This window comes from Electrophorus electricus, chromosome 2 (assembly GCF_041902795.1).
Source record: "Electrophorus electricus isolate QZ-2024a chromosome 2, ASM4190279v1, whole genome shotgun sequence".
Classification (NCBI taxonomy): Eukaryota; Metazoa; Chordata; class Actinopteri; order Gymnotiformes; family Gymnotidae; genus Electrophorus; species Electrophorus electricus.
Genome location: NC_137498.1, coordinates 34619455 through 34637628, shown reverse-complemented (window position 1 = coordinate 34637628; position 18174 = coordinate 34619455). Strand labels below are relative to the sequence as shown.

Below are 18174 nucleotides of genomic sequence, written 5' to 3'. Positions count from 1 at the left end.
CATGGCTTGAATCTCTTTTTTCCCGGTTGTTTCTTAAGTGAACACATAACTATAAAAGCTCTGCGCCGGAAGCGTGTCGTCCTCTTCTAATGATCACAGATGGCGGTGAGTATTGGCGTTAAAGTACTGAAAATGGTGTCGCGTTGAAATCGTAAAACATCGTTTTATTGCTGTGGCATATATAAGGAATTCTAAGATGTCAGCTACAGAACAATTTTGGCCTATAGAAATAATGTCGTATTTTTACTGGGAACTGTTGGATGACAAAAATGAACAAGTACAAAACGGCTATCTTACCGGTGTGTGCCGGCATGCATCTAGTTCCTTTTAGCGAAAGCGTCAAAGAGCATGGTAAATGTTGATTTGTGTGCATGAAATTAGTATTGGTTAATAGTTTGGATAGTATAAAGTATCGCTCTTACACTTAATGGCTGGTGTTGCGCTTGCTAACATTATATAAGTCAGCAGTAGCTAGCTAGATGGCTAGCGTTAGCTATCAAAGCTAGTTACGCTAGGTAGGAATGGGGGATGTCCAGGCATGTTCGCAAGGAAGTCTTGCTAGCTAGATAGCCGAGTTAAATGTTACAAATTTTCTGGGTTCATTCCCTTGTAGCTAACTAGTGGTGTCCAGTGTTGGCAGTTGTTGCCTAGAATGTGTTGGGAGTCGTGGCTTTAATGACTTTAAAGAGCATATCTACCGATGTGAAGTAACAGACATCAAGTCTGTTCAACTGTCTGCAGGACCAGAGTGAGAAGAAGGAGAACCCCATGAGGGAGCTGCGCATTCGTAAACTGTGCCTGAACATCTGTGTTGGGGAGAGTGGTGACAGGCTTACCCGTGCCGCCAAGGTGCTGGAACAGCTGACAGGCCAGACTCCTGTCTTCTCCAAAGGTAAAGTTCATCTGGCTGAACACATTGTTTAGGAGAAGCTTGCTTGTTTGAATCCTTGCTTTGGAACAAGGAGTCTGTCTTTGAAGTAATGTCTGTTCTCTTGTCATAGCCCGCTACACTGTGCGATCCTTTGGCATTCGTAGGAATGAAAAGATTGCAGTCCATTGCACTGTTCGTGGTGCCAAAGCTGAGGAGATCCTGGAGAAGGGGTTAAAGGTGAGCTTGTTGTACTGTAGGTTGTCTTCTGTTTAGCAGTATTGACACAGCAAAGTTGGAGGTTTGAACGGTTTCTGTAGCTGATTTGGCACAGTGTACAGACTTCACATTTTTCCTACTGGAAGGATGGGTGTTAATAAAGATAAACATGGGTTTTACATATCAACGTTGTTGGAGCCATATTCTGTATTTAGTAGTAAGACTACAGGTTATCTTTCTAGGTTGTAGTTGCCAGTCTTTGAAACTTAATTGTATGTTTAAGGACTACCACAAGTCTGAGCTTTTGTGATAGATTACACATTACTGGAGTGTCTTGAGTTGTTTTACGTCTTACTGTACATTTGTCTGACCACTGTCATCATTTTTTCTTACCTGTTGGGGGGGTAATTTATAATGTTAGATAAAACTACGTGTCGAAATATCGGTTTATTTGACCTTTACGTTAGTTGTGTAAAAGGAGGAAATAAATCTGTCTTTGTCTTAGGAAGTTGAACAACAGCATTTTGGTCATTTTATCATGTGCTAAAGGAAGGAGAAATATGGTAGCACCAGAGTGAGAATATGGTGATTAAAGATACTAAACCAATGAGCAAATTATGGTTTGTTCCACCCAAAATATAATAATTGGAAGTAATTTGTCTCCTATTTTATAGTGGTGTGGCATAGGACTGATCACTTTTTTTTTTTCCCCTGTACATGTTGATCACGAGCTATTTTACTTCACAAATTCAATCAAGTATGAAGTGTTTGCTTTTCTGCAACTGGTTAGATGTTAGATTTCCTAGATTTGTTACTCCTTGAAGTCTGCATTTGAAACTAGTTTATTCTTCTTGTTACAGGTCTTGACAGTGCTGCTTCTGTCCCCCTTTAGAATGATTAACAGAATATTTGATTATAAAAACTTAAGCCTTTCTGGACCAGTTTTCATACAAGGCTTTATTTTGTCTACAAAATAGACAATTTATTTTATTTAGGTTATTTAGAAGTTATGATTTTTATTTTTTTTTTTGCCATTTCAGATGTGATGCCACAGGTCTTGTATTAGCTTGACTTAGTTAGCTTTGTTAAAGTGCCTGAGGCAACATAAAATCCCTCACTGGTTAGACATGCTTGGGTGGAATGAGGATGGGTTTCATGACCAGTTTGACCAGAAAATATTTGGTATGTTCTGTATATGCTGTATTAATGTTATTCTTAATTGTCTGGTATGTACAGGTGCGAGAGTATGAGTTGAGGAAAAACAACTTCTCAGACAGTGGAAACTTTGGCTTTGGTATCCAGGAGCACATTGATCTGGGTATCAAGTACGACCCCAGCATTGGCATCTATGGCTTGGACTTCTATGTGGTGAGTTCTGAACATGTGGTCTGTGTAATCTTCCCAAACCTGGTTTTCAACCTTTTAAAGCAAAGCCTAAATTTGCATTTGCATGGCAAGTTTATTTAATGACTACAACAAAAAAGGGGTCTTGAAGGAACGTCTCATTGACAGTAGTGGGTTTTGTTTGCAGCGGCTGAGTTAACTGTCCCACTCTACTAAGCGCTTAGGAATCGGTCCAGATTTGCTTGTGTTCAGTGTGGCCTAACTGGACGTTTTTCGACACTTCCCATGGTTTAATTTGCTGGAAGTTAGCAGTAACTTAGTTTGCAGCAGCTTTATTTGGCTCGGCATGCCATCTTGGTAGTTCACTGTTCAGTTATTTTGTGCATTTGGATTCTTATCTTGAATGGCTTTCTTTGTCTTGTGAATCACCTATGAGGCTCTTGGACCATGTGTTCTGATGCACTCATCATGTCTTTGAATTGTAGGTTCTCGGCAGACCAGGCTTCAGCATTGCTGACAAGAAGAGGAAGAGGGGACGCATTGGCTTCAGGCACCGCATCCGGAAGGAGGAGGCAATGCGCTGGTTCCAGCAGAAGGTGTGTCTCTGAGGCTCTCTGCTTCTCCTCTCTAACAGCTCTTCATGATTGTAATGATTGTGAATTGTTGGGAACTATTTCTTAACAGTTGATTTGAAGATACTGCAGTTTTATCCGGAGGTGAGGTTGTTTGGTGAAATGTGCCAGTTTAATGCTAGTTTCTTTTCCTTGTTCTTTTAGTATGATGGCATCATCCTCCCTGGCAAGTAGAGGACCACATTTTGATTTTGTTAATAACAAATAAAATTGAAAACACCAACCTCCCCTGTGTTATTTTTGGAATCTTAAAATGGATGGCGTTCTAAAAGTGTTGCATATGAGTGTGGGTGGATGGTTAGTAGTTTGGTAAAATTTAGCTCATGAACATCTTAAGAGTATCTAACAGTTGGATTTGTAATTTGGCACTGGATTACCCATAGTCTCTGCAGCCTTATAACATTTTAGTCTGCTTGGCTAGAAAGCATGTTTTTAGCATTCCAGATGAGATACTGGCTGGCACATTGCTTTTTCTGATGGATGGTGTGATGGGCAAAAGACATTAAAAAGAAGGTACCCAGCCATATTTTCACATTGACGGTAAGTTCAGGAGAATGTAACCCGACCTTTATAATCTATTCCAAGAAGAACTGTTTTGGCTGGATTTCCTAAAGACATCAAAACATGAAGTTGTAGAGCATGTATCTCACTGAACAGTCTTAATTTTTGGAGGTAAATGTCCTCGGTTCATACCAAAGCTTGTTTGGAGTAATGTTCACCGTTTTATGAGCAGTCGCTGATGTTTATAGTAGGATAAGAATGGGTGATTAAAAAAAAAAATAAATTTCTTCCCCCCTCTCCAAGTTTTTGAAGATGAGGTAAAGGACAATCTTAATGCAATCTCTACCAAATGGATGTAAAGGAGACTAAAACTAGAATCCTGTTGACTCTATGTATAATTAGGATTGCCTCAATGTTTGCTGATGTCAGTATAATTCTAACTCGTATCAGATTTTATAAAATCTAATTGCAACTGATGTATGTAAAAAAAAAAAAAAAAAAAAAATCATCTTGGACAAAGGAACTGACCATTTGGTCTGTTTTTAATCTTTTAATTTTAAATTGAGAGATTTTTAATGGCACACTTCAGTACACTTGCCAAAACCACATCTAAATATTTTGGTAACTTGTGGCCACAATTTGCTTTGTCAGTGGGTTGAAGAGTGCATGTTTATAAATGCATTGAAACAGACTTATGTGGTAGAATAGATTTGCTGAACAGTCTTGGTTGGGTGCCCTTCTTGGGCACCAAAAATTATGTAAAGATGACATGAAACAACTTTTGGCTTTGATGACTTAGATTTTATTCAGTGAAATCCTAGAGAATCTGGTATCTTTCACACCTACATATCTCTCCTTCCAGCTCACTACTTTTCGTGCCACATTTCAAATTTCCTCCTTTGGTTGAAATAGCTTCCTCTTTAGGATGTTCACTGGTATGTACTCTTAGAAAGGTAACAGGAATTCTTGTGAACAGGACCACAGTCACTAGAGGGTGTCCCCCACAGGGTCTCCCCCAATGTTGCAGATGTTCAGGCAGAAGAGGAGTGTCACATTGGAAGATATTAAAACCACAGGGCATAATTTTAATAAGGTAGAATAATGACTATGGCACTAAATTTTGAAATTTCAGATGTCATGTTTTATGCTTGTGTTTTGTGGGGGGCATTGTATATTCACACATTTTAAAATTTGTAGTCATTCAGCTGAAATACTTTTAGAAATATCTCTTGAAAAATAGACATGATTGGCAAAGTTTTTAAATTTTCAACTTTCAATGTGATAGTTTGACAAAGAAATGTACTTCTTAATTTCTAGAAATTACTCATCCCAAATCCCCCCACCCCAATACAAACACACCATGTTCATTTCTCCATACACTCACCTGAAGAACACAGCATGGGATGCATGCCCAATCACTTTCACATTATGAATTAATGGGCCCTGTGTTTTATTGTTAGATGTCCTTCTTTGCTACAGAAGTACTGTCTACCTTAACAGTAAAGGAGTAAGTTTCCCTTATGTTTCCCTTTCTTATTTAACTCTTACTCTCACTACTAGCTGTGCACCCATCCTCCATCTCTTCTTCCAACTTTACCCCTCAACTAATCAAATACTACCTCCTTCTTTCCTCCCTTCATATTTCACGCAGACATGTTGCTCTGCTCCTCGTGGCTGGGGGTGTTACGGTGTTTGCGAGAGGCATGGCGTGGAGGCAGGGACAAGGCACAACATGACACGCCCACTGTAGGCTCAGGGAGATCTTCACCAGTAGACCAGCTGTCAGTGGCTGGGTCATAGCGCTGGACGGCTGCCTTGTAACGCTTTTCCGACTCATTCCATCCACCCACAAGATACAGCTGGTCTGCTAGGGAGGCCACACCGGCAGTGCTTACTCCCAGTGGCAAGGAGGCGGCCCTGCTCCACTGGCCGCTCTCAGGGGAGAAGACCTCCATGGCAAGCACATCCACCCGCTCCCCTCCCTGGCCAAGCTGGCTGCCACCCACCACGTACACCTTACCGCCCAGGGTGGCAGAGCAGTGCCAGCCACGGGGTGTCTCCAGCTGTGCCTGTTCGCTCCAGCTGTCATTCTCCACACTGTAGCAAGCCACTGAGCAGGAATAGGCACAGCTTATGTAGCCACCGGTCACCAGGATGTCGCCGGAGGGCAGAACGGCACTGGCATGGCAACAGCGTGGCATCTCCATGGGCGCACGGAGCTGCCAGCTGTTGGAGGATGGGAGGTAGCTCTCGGTGGTGGCCAGCAGTCCATCGGTGTTACGCCCACCAATGGCATACAGGCGCCCCCCGGAGGCCACTAGGCTGAAGTGAGTGCGCCGTTGACGCATGCTGCTCAGGTGCAGCCAGGTGTTGAAGCGTGGGTCGTATCTGGGGAGAAGCACACATGAAAATTTATCATTTTAATTTGTTTATTTTAGATGAGTTGATTTGTTATACTGGCTACTTTATTATCTGTAGCAATGCGAAGTATACCTGCAGAGGGTGCTGACTGCATGTTTGGCCTGGTTTCGGGCATCGTTCTGGTCCTCTCCTCCTGCCACGTAGAGGAAGCCATCCATTACTGCCACACATTGGTTGAAGCTCTTAGCTGGAAGCTGGGAAAGATGGCGCCATGTAGCAACTCCCTCACGAGGATCTCTCCACAGTAGCTAGTGGCACAGATGATACTGCTCAACATGAACATGAAGATATGACTTAAAACACATTTTTAAATGACATGAAAAAGATGTACTTCTCGACTCAGGGCACGCTCAGTGAGGGAAGGGCGTCCTCCAATGGTCAACAGGGCGGTCTGGCTGCCACGGACCTTGGTGCGGCAGGACTGTAGAGTGTTCTGCTGGTATGGTAGCAAATGGTAGTTCATAGCATCCACCAGTAGGCGGTGACACTGAGGATCCTGCATCATGCGAGCAACAGGCTGGATCTCACTGACTAGCTCGCAGGCAGGGATGGTTTCAAAGCGTACATGAGACAGCAGCTCAGAGGCGTGTGCCTGCCTCTTTGGGTCAAAGTCCAGCCACTTCATGGCCACCTGAATCCGATGTAAGGTTTAAAGATAACAATCCATATTAAGTTACATTTCACTTAGATCACTTTATGCAGTTAACTCTGTAATTAGCATTCCACCCTAATTCCTTTATGGCTCTTGTTTTATCTATATCTACAGTATGTAGATATTTATATTGACTCTGTTTTGCTCTAGGGTCATACATATAGGGCCTGCTTCAGGTCAGTGAGTCTTTTACTGTGTGTGTATATATATATATATATATGGGTGGCCCCACCTGGAAGGTGGTGACCTCTGATGGAAGGACAAGGTTGTCGTCCTGCAGAAAAGCGGTGATCTGCTCCAAGGTCAGCTGAGTGAACTGGGGTGTCTCTGAGAACTGGCCAAACTTCTCCAGCACAAAGCGGCGGGCGGCATCCCGTACAGGGCCCAAACCGTAGGCAGCACCGATGTTCCACACGTACACACAAGTGTGTGTATTCAACTCAGCCATCAGGAAGTCCATGCACATCTGTAGGAGGTGGGGGATCTGGAGTGTGCAAGCAGCAGATACTGTGCAAGCAATCGTATACAGGGACATGTGAACACGGCCCAGGTAAGCAAAAGTGATCACGTTGGCCAGACCTGCAGATAAAAGAAGGGAGATATGTGAAAGTATTCTACATGAAACTGTAACTTGGCCTCAGGTCTCTCTCTAGAAAACTTCAAATGACATATTTAATTATTAGTGGTTATGTAGAATTCAGGTTCTTCCAGTTATACAACTGTAGTAGGAAGGACCGCAGTTGGCAAAATAAAAGTAAAAGCCTGGTGAGATATACTGCAAACACCTTGAATCTCACTGTAATGAAAACAAAAGAGAAGATAGTAGATCTAAGAAGGAGATAAATTATCACTCCTTAATGGACAATAATTTGGCAGCAATATGGTATGGACAGAAAAGCCCTATGAATTATAGTAAATTGACTTGAAGGGCTGGTGTTACCCTGCATATGAACTCTTCAAAACACTTTACTTTAGCAAGACTTTAGTGCCAAACCCCTTATATACACAGCAGCACCGAAGACACTTTAACTCAATATAGGCAGCTCCAACAACTAATAACTAGTCACATGCAGTTATTAACCTTATTGACTGGAATGTATTAGCGTTTAGACTTTAGTGTGAATCTTAGTGTAAATATGGATTGTACTCTGATATTATTTTTAGATTTTTATGCATATGGGATGCTTTTTATGCTGAAAATTGCTGACTTTATTTTTACATTGAACTACTGTAAGATGAGGACTGTGTAATGCATGTTGTTACTGTATTTTGCTGCATCTAATCATTCCAGTAGAGTACAAAGTATTCTTGTTCAGCTGCACTGCAACAAATTCCTTGCAGTTTGTACTAATATAACAGTAAAATTGAACCTGAACTTCTTGTTCATGGCCTGTGTCAACATGCACCTGGAGCTCCCTTTCAAGAAGACGCGTATGTCCATTTAAAAGCAATCTGGAGGATGCTGGCGGTTGTGTGATGTAATCTGATAGGATGACTGTGTTGACCTTACACACAAAACATCTGCTGTGGTATTTACCTAAGGGTGATAGGGTGGGCAGCTCCAGGCGCTTGAGGCCTGGGTCCTTGGCTAGGACTTCACGAAGGTACTGGCTGACAGAGGACATCACAAGCTTGTGCACGTCAAAGGCCTTGGTCTTGCAGGCCAGCTCCAGGTCGGTAAGGAAGCGCTCCTGCCTCATGCGGCTCAGCTCCTCCAGCAGGGCAGACCCATGCAGGGGTCGAGTCAGCTCCCCACCCAGGCCGAAGCCCCGCTCCCCAGGCCGGATCACCGGGGGCAGCAGGGGCATCCCATTGAGACGGTTCAGCTGTTCGACGTTGAAAGGTAATTCTAGTTTTTTAACTCCCACTTCAGGAACCACCACCTCATTCTCCCCATTGAACACTGCATTCTCAACCTGTGCTGGCTCTGGAGATGCCTTCTTGGGACGAGATGACTTCTTTTTTGGAGCCATGATGATAGCTATTTATTGTTGTTTTTCTATGTTAGTCACTTTTAACAGTGATTCCTAAATCACAGGCTGATAGTCATAAATGGTCAACAGATACTCTGTCAGACCTATACTTAAAGACTTACAGACAGCAGTTTTCATGGACGGACACGCTTTCCTGCACGTTATTTCCCACTCAGTAGTGACTGACTGACAGACAAAGAAACAAACAGCTAGGTAGACAGACTACTGTCTCATTAACTCACTGGGTCTTATTTAGAGGGGAAAACTGACAGATGGTGATAAATTGCTAAGTGAGAGGGTGGGCAGCATCAGCACATAGCACCTGGGAAAACACAGGAGATGAAAACATTACAGCAATTACTTTAGACAATTCTGTGAACACAGCATACATGTACTTGATCTCATCTCTTGAAATAAGGTTAATAACAGATGCATGTGCATGCAGTCCGTGATAGTAGGTTTCAGAATTTTATTTTGTTAAATGTCAACATATACTCCATTCGGTAACCATACGGTTACAGAAAAGTGAGTAGCAGTGAAAGTACTGGCTTTCAGAATCCATGATGATGCATTCGCTTTTAGTAGTTCGTATTTACTTAAATTAGCAACCTTTCTGATTAATTCTGATTTCTGATTAATGATGCTTAATAAAAGGTATGTACACAATGCTGCAAATAACTGTGTAGCTGAACAAGGTTGTTTATTAAACATATGTTTTTCTTTTTTTATAAATTTTACTTTTGACTTCTTTCTGTAGAGCTCAGTTGTTTTCCAAACTAATAACATGCTTGTTGTCTCACTGTGTCCAGTACAGAGCACACTATGCAGGATTTAACTAAAGTGAAACAGTATTTGTGTTCACCTAGCCTCACACACAGGCAGACATGATTGGTGTATGACACACAGTTGCAATCTAGTCACTGTCTAAAAATATTCTGAAGCCACAGGAGAGCATGGCTGGGCCTGAGCTGCTTAAATTACCCTCCATCTGCCATCTGGGTCCTCCACTGTCTTCTGTGAATCCCCACCAACATCTCTTTCTCCAATTTCCCCCAATTTTCTCCCAATTTCTTTCACTGTAAAAAGGTTTATCACTGTTCTCACATTCAGATACACACTTCTGTTGTTGTGGAAACCCATCTGTTGCATGCAGATATGATTTAGTCCTGTTGCCATGGATGCTAGAGGTATCCATTTATTTACAACATATAACAGAAAATGAAAATGGTGGCATATGTACCACATTTTCTTTGTTCATCCAACATATGCCTCTATGATTATGAGCTTTTTGTGAAATCTAATGGATTTTAAACTATTCTACAAATATTTGTATATATATTCAGTTATATATGTATATATGCTGGATATTATAGAATATTTCACTCTTTAGTAATTAACTTATTGATTGAAACATAGTTGTTGTCAGTCACTTTGCCCTGTAAAAGAATCTAAAATAAATGTTTCATATTTATTATTATATTATTTATATATATTTTTAAATTTCTTATTAAATTACTTAATTTTAAAGATATTTTATTATTGCTTCGATGAACTGATTTGTATGATCTTTTTTCTATGGAGTATAATCTGAATGAGCCATGAGGGAGAATACTTTCAGGGTATTGCAGCATCCTGCCAATCAAAGCACACAACCGTGGTCTCAGTCTACTAGCCTGCTGCCTCATGTAACACCCCAGCAGCTGCTTGCTCAAGGACTACGTAAGAGACATACAAATCTCAGCTAACACATCACAGTACTTAAAGAGCCATGCTGGGAGTGAACATAAATGAACACAGATGTAGAAAATGGAGTTAAAAATAAATAGCCATGGAGAAACAATTACAGTGAGAAATCACTAAAACTTTAAAGAGCTAAATGGGAGCAAGAATGTATTTACGCAATGTGAAGAGTGGTGTAGACAGCAACCTGGAGTTTATACTAGTTCAGTGAAGGTTGAGCCTTAGCATCTGACCCAGATTGTTTAATGGAAATCCAGATGAGGAGTCTGGCTTGTGTAGAGTGATACATTTGAATCCCTGGTTCAGTAGTAATGCCACTGCCCTTTAGATATATATCTAAGCTATATAGATAGATATAGCTATCTTTTAGATACCCTTTTATATCCTTTAGATATACATATGTATGTAGACATATATGCAAACACAGATTTACCTGGGAGGGGAACTGCATTAGAGGGGAAAATGGAATGACAGAAGGAGTTGTAAAGGGTAAGGTGAGATGGAAAGTTGCTGCTAAAGCGGGTTTGGTGACTCTTGGCAGCTGTCGTGTTTATTAGTGGTCAGTCCTAAAGCTGAAGGCCAGCCCTCAGTGTATGGTGTCTGTGTTTGCAGCCTGCTCACTTAGCCACTGCATTCCTGCCCCTATCTCCTGTTATTTATAGAGACCAAGAAACATGCGGGATCTGGGTTATAGAGGTGGGACAAGTTGTCATTTAGCAGTCATGACTAGATGTCATTCAGTTTTGTTTTGCTTTTTTAAAAAATCCTGTTTCCATTTAAATTTAGACAAACTCACTGGAGTGAGCGTGGATACAAATTTGTGGGTGTATGTTTACACTGTATGGTATGCTGGTCCGCTGTCTTTATGCTGTGCAGCTGCCTAGTCAAATGATTTCTGAGTAGATAACAAAGCACTTGTCACTCTGGATAAGAGTGAATACACAAAAACATTAGCAAAAAATGTCAATGAAGACATTTAGGCCAGAAAGTGAGAGCACCTGAATGGAGTTTTGTTTATTCATGTTTGTGGTGTTCATGGGTTTGTAAACTTTAATTATCGATGAATAATATAGCAGATTCCAAAGTATTAGAACACTAGTTCCCAAATTGAACTAATTTAACATCACCCTATGAATAATTATTTATCCTTGTGCGCCACCCTTGTGAATACAAGCAGACATGCAAAAATAAAGCATAGACAAGAATGCTTTACCTTATATTCCAGCTCTCTTTTTATCACTCTGTTCTCCTTCTTTGTTCTCTCTTCTATTTTACTTTCAGGTCTTAACAAAATTCCTTTCTGTTTTCCTCTTCTTCTGTCTTACTCTACCCTTCTGTCCTCTGTCTGTCTGTCTGTCCGTCCGTCCATCTGTCTGTCTGTCAGAGCACTGTTGGTTTCAGAGTTTGAAAGAGGTACGGTCCAACCAAAACTTTGTAATATTACCCCCCCCCCAGGCCTGAGTCCCGCCTGCACATCCATCTCCTTATACAGGCAGCCACCCCTCCCAGCCAAACATAGTTCACATGCAGCCTGAACCCGTGCCCCAAACAGGAGAAGAGGAAAAGAGGTGGGTAATACTGTTGGTCCAGCCATGCAAACATGTGGCTCTCATGTACTTTCCACCTGAGACAGAGCCTGAGAACCTTTAAGCTGATGAATATTGTCACAGTTGTTATTACTCTGGTTAATAAAGATTGTGCTCATAAATTCCCAAGGATGTATGACATTACGTCTTTATTAAAATTTCATCATCAATATTTATTTATCAACATTAAAGCAATTCAGATATAACAGCCCTCAAGTCATCTGTTATTTCAACTATTAATCTGTATATTTAAAATTAAAACAAACTAGTGCATACCACATGAACTTTGTATTTTTTTCATAGAGAGCACTATAAACAATTAACGTCACCGTTTTATAATTCCTAATAAATTCCACAGTGATGCATTTGTGACCTAATTCTGTGATTCACTATATGACCGTTTATGACGTTTTTTCCGGAATCTCCATGCGAATGTACTGTGCAGGCCTGTGAGATTAAGCGGCTTCCGGGCAGTATGTACCAGCTGTAAACATGGCGGAGGATCTTTTGGAGGTAGTGGAGAAGTTGCAATCAAGGCTCTCAGAGAATCAAGAGCCGCGAAAGGTAGGATTTTTTGTTTGGCCTGGCAAGGTGTAGTTTGCCGAACGCAAAAACAACAGTCACTCTTGACAGTTTTTTCCACGTATTCGACGTAGTCGTCGAAATTGACTACGCTGTGTATTATACGACAACAAATGTAGCTAATCTTTGGAGTCATTTGAGTCCCGATTCGGTTGATATGTTGGTATCGTATCTTATGTCTGTCGATTTAAATCGAACACTGTTAGCTACATTCTGAGACGTTGCACTTTGTTCTGGGTTCAATCCATCAGAAATGACAATCGCATTTGATGATAGCACTGACACTAACAGAAAGGCCGTGGATGATATGAAGCTAATGACATTTGTAGCTAGCCACTTCTACCAGGTTTACAAAGGCTTCAGGAGATGACAGTAACGTAGCTACTAGCTAGCTACATGTCCAAACAAGAGGCTTCAAACTACCAAAAATGTCTTGTTCGGAAACGGTACTTTTAATTTATTGCCAGCGTAGGTGCTGAGAAAAACGTCTTTGCGAACTTAAGGGGCTCACAAAACGGCTTTTGGCAGATATCTAGTTGACTAGCGTTAGCTGAGTGACTTTTTAAGGCCACGACAGCATGTAATGCTTTGAATTTGCTGGGTTTCCGTGCAGCAGCAGTTTCAGCTATTATGTCATAGCAGTCTATACTCATTTAATTTCCTTAATGAGAACAACGTATATGATTTATTAGCAAGTGTTATAAATGCTCAAAGCCATTTTTGCCCCTAGCTACAGTGCCAAGTAGGTAGCCTTCTGTGTTTGGTAGTCACTTTTTTTCTTGTCTTTGTTGTATCCAGCTGCTGAAGACGCTCAAGAGGTTGGGGGAGCTGCCCATTACTGTGGAAATCCTTGTGGTAAGTTTAAGCAGTATCACTGGGTCCTGAAGCTCTTTTATTAGTAATTACATTTCAGGTAAAGAGATAATGAAACCTACACTTATTTGACTTTTTGCACTTCTTGCATTTGCCTCCCAGTCACTGGAATGCTGTCTTTTATACTTAATAGCTATTTGAAGGTGTCAGATAAACACTGTTCTTGGCTTCCTTCAGGAAACAGGTGTTGGGAAGACTGTAAATTCTCTGCGCAAACATGACCTTGCAGGGGAGGCAGCAAAGACCCTTGTGGCCAAGTGGAAGAAGCTGGTACCCCAGTCTGCAGAAAGGTGAGCTCTCACATCCACTTAAACAGGGGTAAATAACCTTAACATGTGAAATGCCTTGACATAAGCTCATGCTGGTGGTTGGTGTAAGGCTTTCTATACACATTGCATGATCTGCTTGCTGCCTTATCTGATTATAAAATTGCATAACTTGAGATCTAAAGAAGCCAGCTTCCTGGATGAGCTACAGTAGAGAATATTAGTGCTGATCAAGCTGTAAGTCTACTGAATGCTTCAAAAGGATCTTCAGTCATACGTTACTGTTACATATCAGCAGACCCAGTAACACAAAAGAGGGACGCTCTCAGTCACGGACAGATGAGACAAGAGGTTACAAACGCACCAGGGAGCCTTCACCAGAAGATCCGCCAGCTGTAGAGGAAGAGGATGAGGAAGAGTACCAGCATGGGTACTCCCCCTCTCCCCCACAGCACTACAGCCCTGAGCACAGCCATGATGGGGCAAGGGGGTATCAGTCAGAGGGATATGAGAGCCCAGCGGAGGAACTGGTGCCTAGTCCCCCACGAAAGGAGATCCGACACAGCAAGATTCACAGAGAGGCAGCCAGAGAGCACGGCTCTCACTCTGTCAGGGAGCAGGAGAGACACAAGCGACCCACGCAGTCTCTGAGTGGTGGGGGTGAGATGCAGATGCGTAGTGATGACGGAGAACAGAAAGGGGGCTCCACACACACATCAACCAAACACAGCCGCCACTCCACCCCACATGAAAGTAAGAAAGAAAAGAAAGGAGTCAGTGATGGTAAGTGTTGTTACTGCAGCTCTCCTACTGACAGCTGTGTTTGTGCATTAAAGTTGCATTCCATGCAAGAATAGACGTCTATATTTCAGAAATGTGAGGAATCTTAACTATATCAGATATATGAGAATATATTCCTGACTGTGTGTGTGTTTTTAGGCAGGCCTCGGGAAAGAAGGGACAGGCCAGAGCCAGTGCACAATGAGGATGAGGAACGCTATGAGGCTCCCACTATGTCTTTTGAATCCTTTCTCACGTATGATGACCCTGCGCTAAGTCGGAAGAAGAAGAAACCTTCACGACCATCTCAGCCTGTTACCCCTGCTCCTTCAGTGTCCTCTAAGTCCAGTAAGGCCAATGGGACTCAGAGAAAACGACCTGAACCACACACTGTGCCAGAGAAACGCCGAAAGGTGGGGCCATTATTGGCAACCTGATTCTTTGCTCTCATCCAATGTGGTTAAGAATTGAAGCCAATTTATTTAGACAACTAACCTCCTCTCTTTTTAGGTACATTTATTTCACTTGAATTAAATTGAAATCAGTTTTGTTTAAATTGCTAGTAACAAGGGGTTTGTTGAATCAAGCTTGAATTAAACCTGTAATGCATGTTTTGGAGGAGGGAGGCATTGATCAAATCTGACCACTCACTGGCTTTATCATGTGTCTCTGGGTCTCTTGCCCTGCTTTCTTTCCTCAGGTAGTTGATGTGGTGCCCATTTTACCTGATATCCCTTTGCCTGCCATCCAGCCCAACTACAGACCACTGCCCTCAATAGATGTCACCCCACTGTCCCCACAGAGACGCAAAGGTTGGAGTTTTTTGTCATTGGCAGCCACTGCACTTTAACCTTTCCAACAGGTATATTGAATATGGACCTCGTTCATATTACATACTTAACGAAGAACGTAAAAAAATCTCAAAAAAGGAAAAATGTTGATTTTCTTGTTTCTTTTACTTGATAATATGGTTTCCTCTCCCCCCACTTTAGTCCCCATATTGTGTGATGAAGAGGATGCTGGCTTCACAGGACGGCGTTTCAACTCAAAAATGGTGGTGTACTCTGGCTCGAAGACCTCATACTTGCCGAAGATGATGACCCTGTATGAACAGTGCATCAGAGTCCTACAGAACAATATTGACTGTGAGTTACATTCTAAATAAATACAGCCATTTGAATAAACCTTTTTTCAGAGGGCACATATTGTGCTGTTTTCTTTTACATGTCCACATTATATTGTCACATTGACCTGATTTACACCTGGCTGTTTCATACCTATTTAGTATCCACAGCAAATACAGCCTGACTATTATATAACTGACTGCTCCAAACCAGACCCAAAAGTAGCCAGATCCAAGACATTCATCACAGCTTCTGTACTAATTTGCTGTTTGTTTCCTCAGCGATTGAAGAGGTTGGTGGTGTGCCTTTTGAGATTTTGGAGCCAGTTCTGGAGAGGTGTACTCCAGAACAGTTATACCGCATTGAGCAGTTTAACCAGGTGTGTGCAGACATGTCCGAAAACACACACTGCCACACTACTTTTTGCTCCATTACACAGCCCACTGCTTAAATAATGCAGTTTCAGAATCCCTGGTTATTGATTTGATAAAATGTATGAGATTTTAATTGTGAGGGAGTGTTTTTTGGAGGTGCGGGGGGAGAATGGTTTATGTGGTAATAACACTGTCTGCCTTCCCTCAAGTATTTCATAGAGGAGTCGGACGATCTGTGGATGCGGCACTGCCAGCGGGACTTCAAGCGTGAGGCTCCTCAGGAGTACGAGTCTTGGAGGGAGATGTACTTACGCCTGCATGATGAGCGCGAGGAACGTCTGCGCATGCTCACTCAGAACATCAGCTCCGCCCACGCCAACAAGCCCAAAGGTATACACACATACATGGCTTCTTCCTAAAGAGTGTGTGCAGGCTTTGCATGATTTTCATTTCATTTTAGGAAAAGTCAGGAAGACACATGAGTGCTTGCTGTAACAATGGCAAAAGAAAAGTGTGAATGAAGCCTGTGATTGAGTGAAAATGGTGATGCTGAAATTGCCCTTACATTCTGCTGACAGGTCGTCAGGTGAAGATGGCATACGTGAATACAGTAGCTAAGCCCCCTCGTGATGTTCGGAGGAGACAGGAAAAGTTTGGAACTACAAGCAGCTCTACCAGCACCAGTGTTGGTGCTGCGGCCCCAGCTCCTGTCAAGTGAGTAAATGCTGAATTAGTTTTCCGTGCTGAGGAGTTCACACCCTTGATTATTTAAGTTCACTCTCTTGTATTGACATTACATGTGAATCTTATTAGTAGTAAAGGACATTCACATATAGTTTCTTGGGCCTTCAATAATTGCGAATTTTGGTTAAATAACCCAAGCTCTCAGAGCTTTGCTATTTTAAAATAGTTCACATTGAAGATATTGCAAACTAGTGTGCACTTGGCCTAAAAATGAGTTTTACTTTATTCAAGCTTGTCTTTTTATTACACTATCTGTTTCAGAATCAGACCATTAATGTCACATAGCTTCCATGGTCAATCATCTGATGGGGGCCAGGCTGCCTACAGCAGTGTTCCAGAATCCTCTCGCCATTCAGCTCCCAGCAGCAGTGCTGGCCACAGTGCCAGAGACAAACCCCAGGTCAAAAGTGAGTAAACAAAAGAACATTACGGAATTTGCATCTGCAAGAGTAACGATGCCATAATAATAATAATAATAATTTTGATAAAAATCAATTTCACTGATCATACTGAAATTTCATAGACCTCTTCACTGTGTAAAGCTGAACTAAGCCTTGTTTAAGTGAGTGGATACATTCTCTAACTTTGTCTTCTTTTTTCAGAAATTGCCCCCATGATGGCTAAAACTATCAAAGCATTCAAGAACCGATTTTCTCGGCGGTGAAGGATAAAAAGAGACTGGTTTTGCTTTGTGAGAGATAGAGAGCAAGACTAAAAGAGTCCAGAGTTTGTACTCAGTAATGTAATGCTTTGGCTCGCAGTACCCCTCTCCTCTTGTTTTTATGCTTTTTATTGTGTCCATGCAGATAACTTCAAGAAAAAACACACAGACTTGCCATAGCATGCGGTTGGTTTCCTCACTTTAAAAGGAATTACACTGTACAATATGTTACACTACAGTAGGACATTGGATATTAACGGTTATATTTTGGCATATATTTTTAATTACCTTTGCAAGCAAAGAATTGCTTTTCATAATGACTTCCACATTAATGAGATTGTAAGCATTTGTTGCTTATCAGTTTTATTTAATTCACAATCTTGAAAATGATGTGTATGACCATGTGTTTGGGCAGCAAATGATGCACATGAGAAAAGAGTGAGAGGGGGAGTCAGTCAGTGATTATGGCCCTACACCTCCATCAACTATTTATTTTCAGTCCATGGTCCTGGTTTCTCTTAACTTGGTCCTAAATGGCATAGGATGAAAAAAAAAAGAAGTAATTTTAATAAATTTTAATAAAATGCTATATGGACGTTTTTAATAAAAATTCCATCTTGCCCTCACTTTGTTCTGTGTTCATGAATTTAATAATTTTAGTTTGTTCCTATAATCAGTACAGTAGGCTGTGTTCGTTTAAGCGTTTAGTGCGCTTAGGCGTGTAAACCGTGTTCAATTTCCCTCTTCATAAGATGTGTGATGTTCGTGGCACAGTAAAATTTAATTTTAGCTATAATGTGCAAATTAAGCTCACTTTCTTATGAGAGACTGAAA

General features: G+C 41.5%; 3 protein-coding genes across 4 annotated transcripts; 2 read left to right on the top strand and 1 right to left on the bottom strand.

The window, feature by feature from the left end:
• Window positions 1-15: 15 nt before the first annotated feature.
• Window positions 16-3286, top strand: rpl11 (ribosomal protein L11). Its single transcript, XM_081700433.1, has 6 exons — window positions 16-105; window positions 742-892; window positions 1002-1108; window positions 2324-2455; window positions 2917-3027; window positions 3208-3286. Exons 1-6 carry the CDS (start codon window positions 100-102, stop codon window positions 3235-3237), a joined length of 537 nt encoding a protein of 178 aa, XP_081556559.1. The 5' UTR covers window positions 16-99; the 3' UTR covers window positions 3238-3286.
• A 1057-nt stretch (window positions 3287-4343) lies between these two features.
• Window positions 4344-11765, bottom strand: klhl43 (kelch-like family member 43). The gene is made up of 6 exons (XM_027011668.3): window positions 11564-11765; window positions 8175-8932; window positions 6870-7216; window positions 6317-6616; window positions 6058-6233; window positions 4344-5952 (listed from the first exon to the last, which is right to left on the bottom strand). The coding sequence occupies exons 2-6, from the start codon at window positions 8608-8610 to the stop codon at window positions 5208-5210; spliced, it is 2004 nt and encodes a 667-aa protein (XP_026867469.3). The 5' UTR covers window positions 8611-8932; window positions 11564-11765; the 3' UTR covers window positions 4344-5207.
• Window positions 11766-12367: 602 nt separating this feature from the next.
• Window positions 12368-17966, top strand: eloa (elongin A). Of its 2 annotated transcripts, none has more exons than XM_027011651.3 (12): window positions 12368-12500; window positions 13317-13373; window positions 13569-13681; window positions 13956-14440; window positions 14597-14850; window positions 15138-15249; window positions 15430-15582; window positions 15843-15940; window positions 16145-16325; window positions 16514-16649; window positions 16941-17086; window positions 17282-17966. In XM_027011651.3, the coding sequence occupies exons 1-12, from the start codon at window positions 12429-12431 to the stop codon at window positions 17341-17343; spliced, it is 1869 nt and encodes a 622-aa protein (XP_026867452.2). In that variant the 5' UTR covers window positions 12368-12428; the 3' UTR covers window positions 17344-17966. The 2 variants fall into 2 exon arrangements, with proteins under 2 accessions (XP_026867452.2, XP_026867451.2); XM_027011650.3 differs by having other exon boundaries at window positions 13953-14440.
• Window positions 17967-18174: the final 208 nt, after the last annotated feature.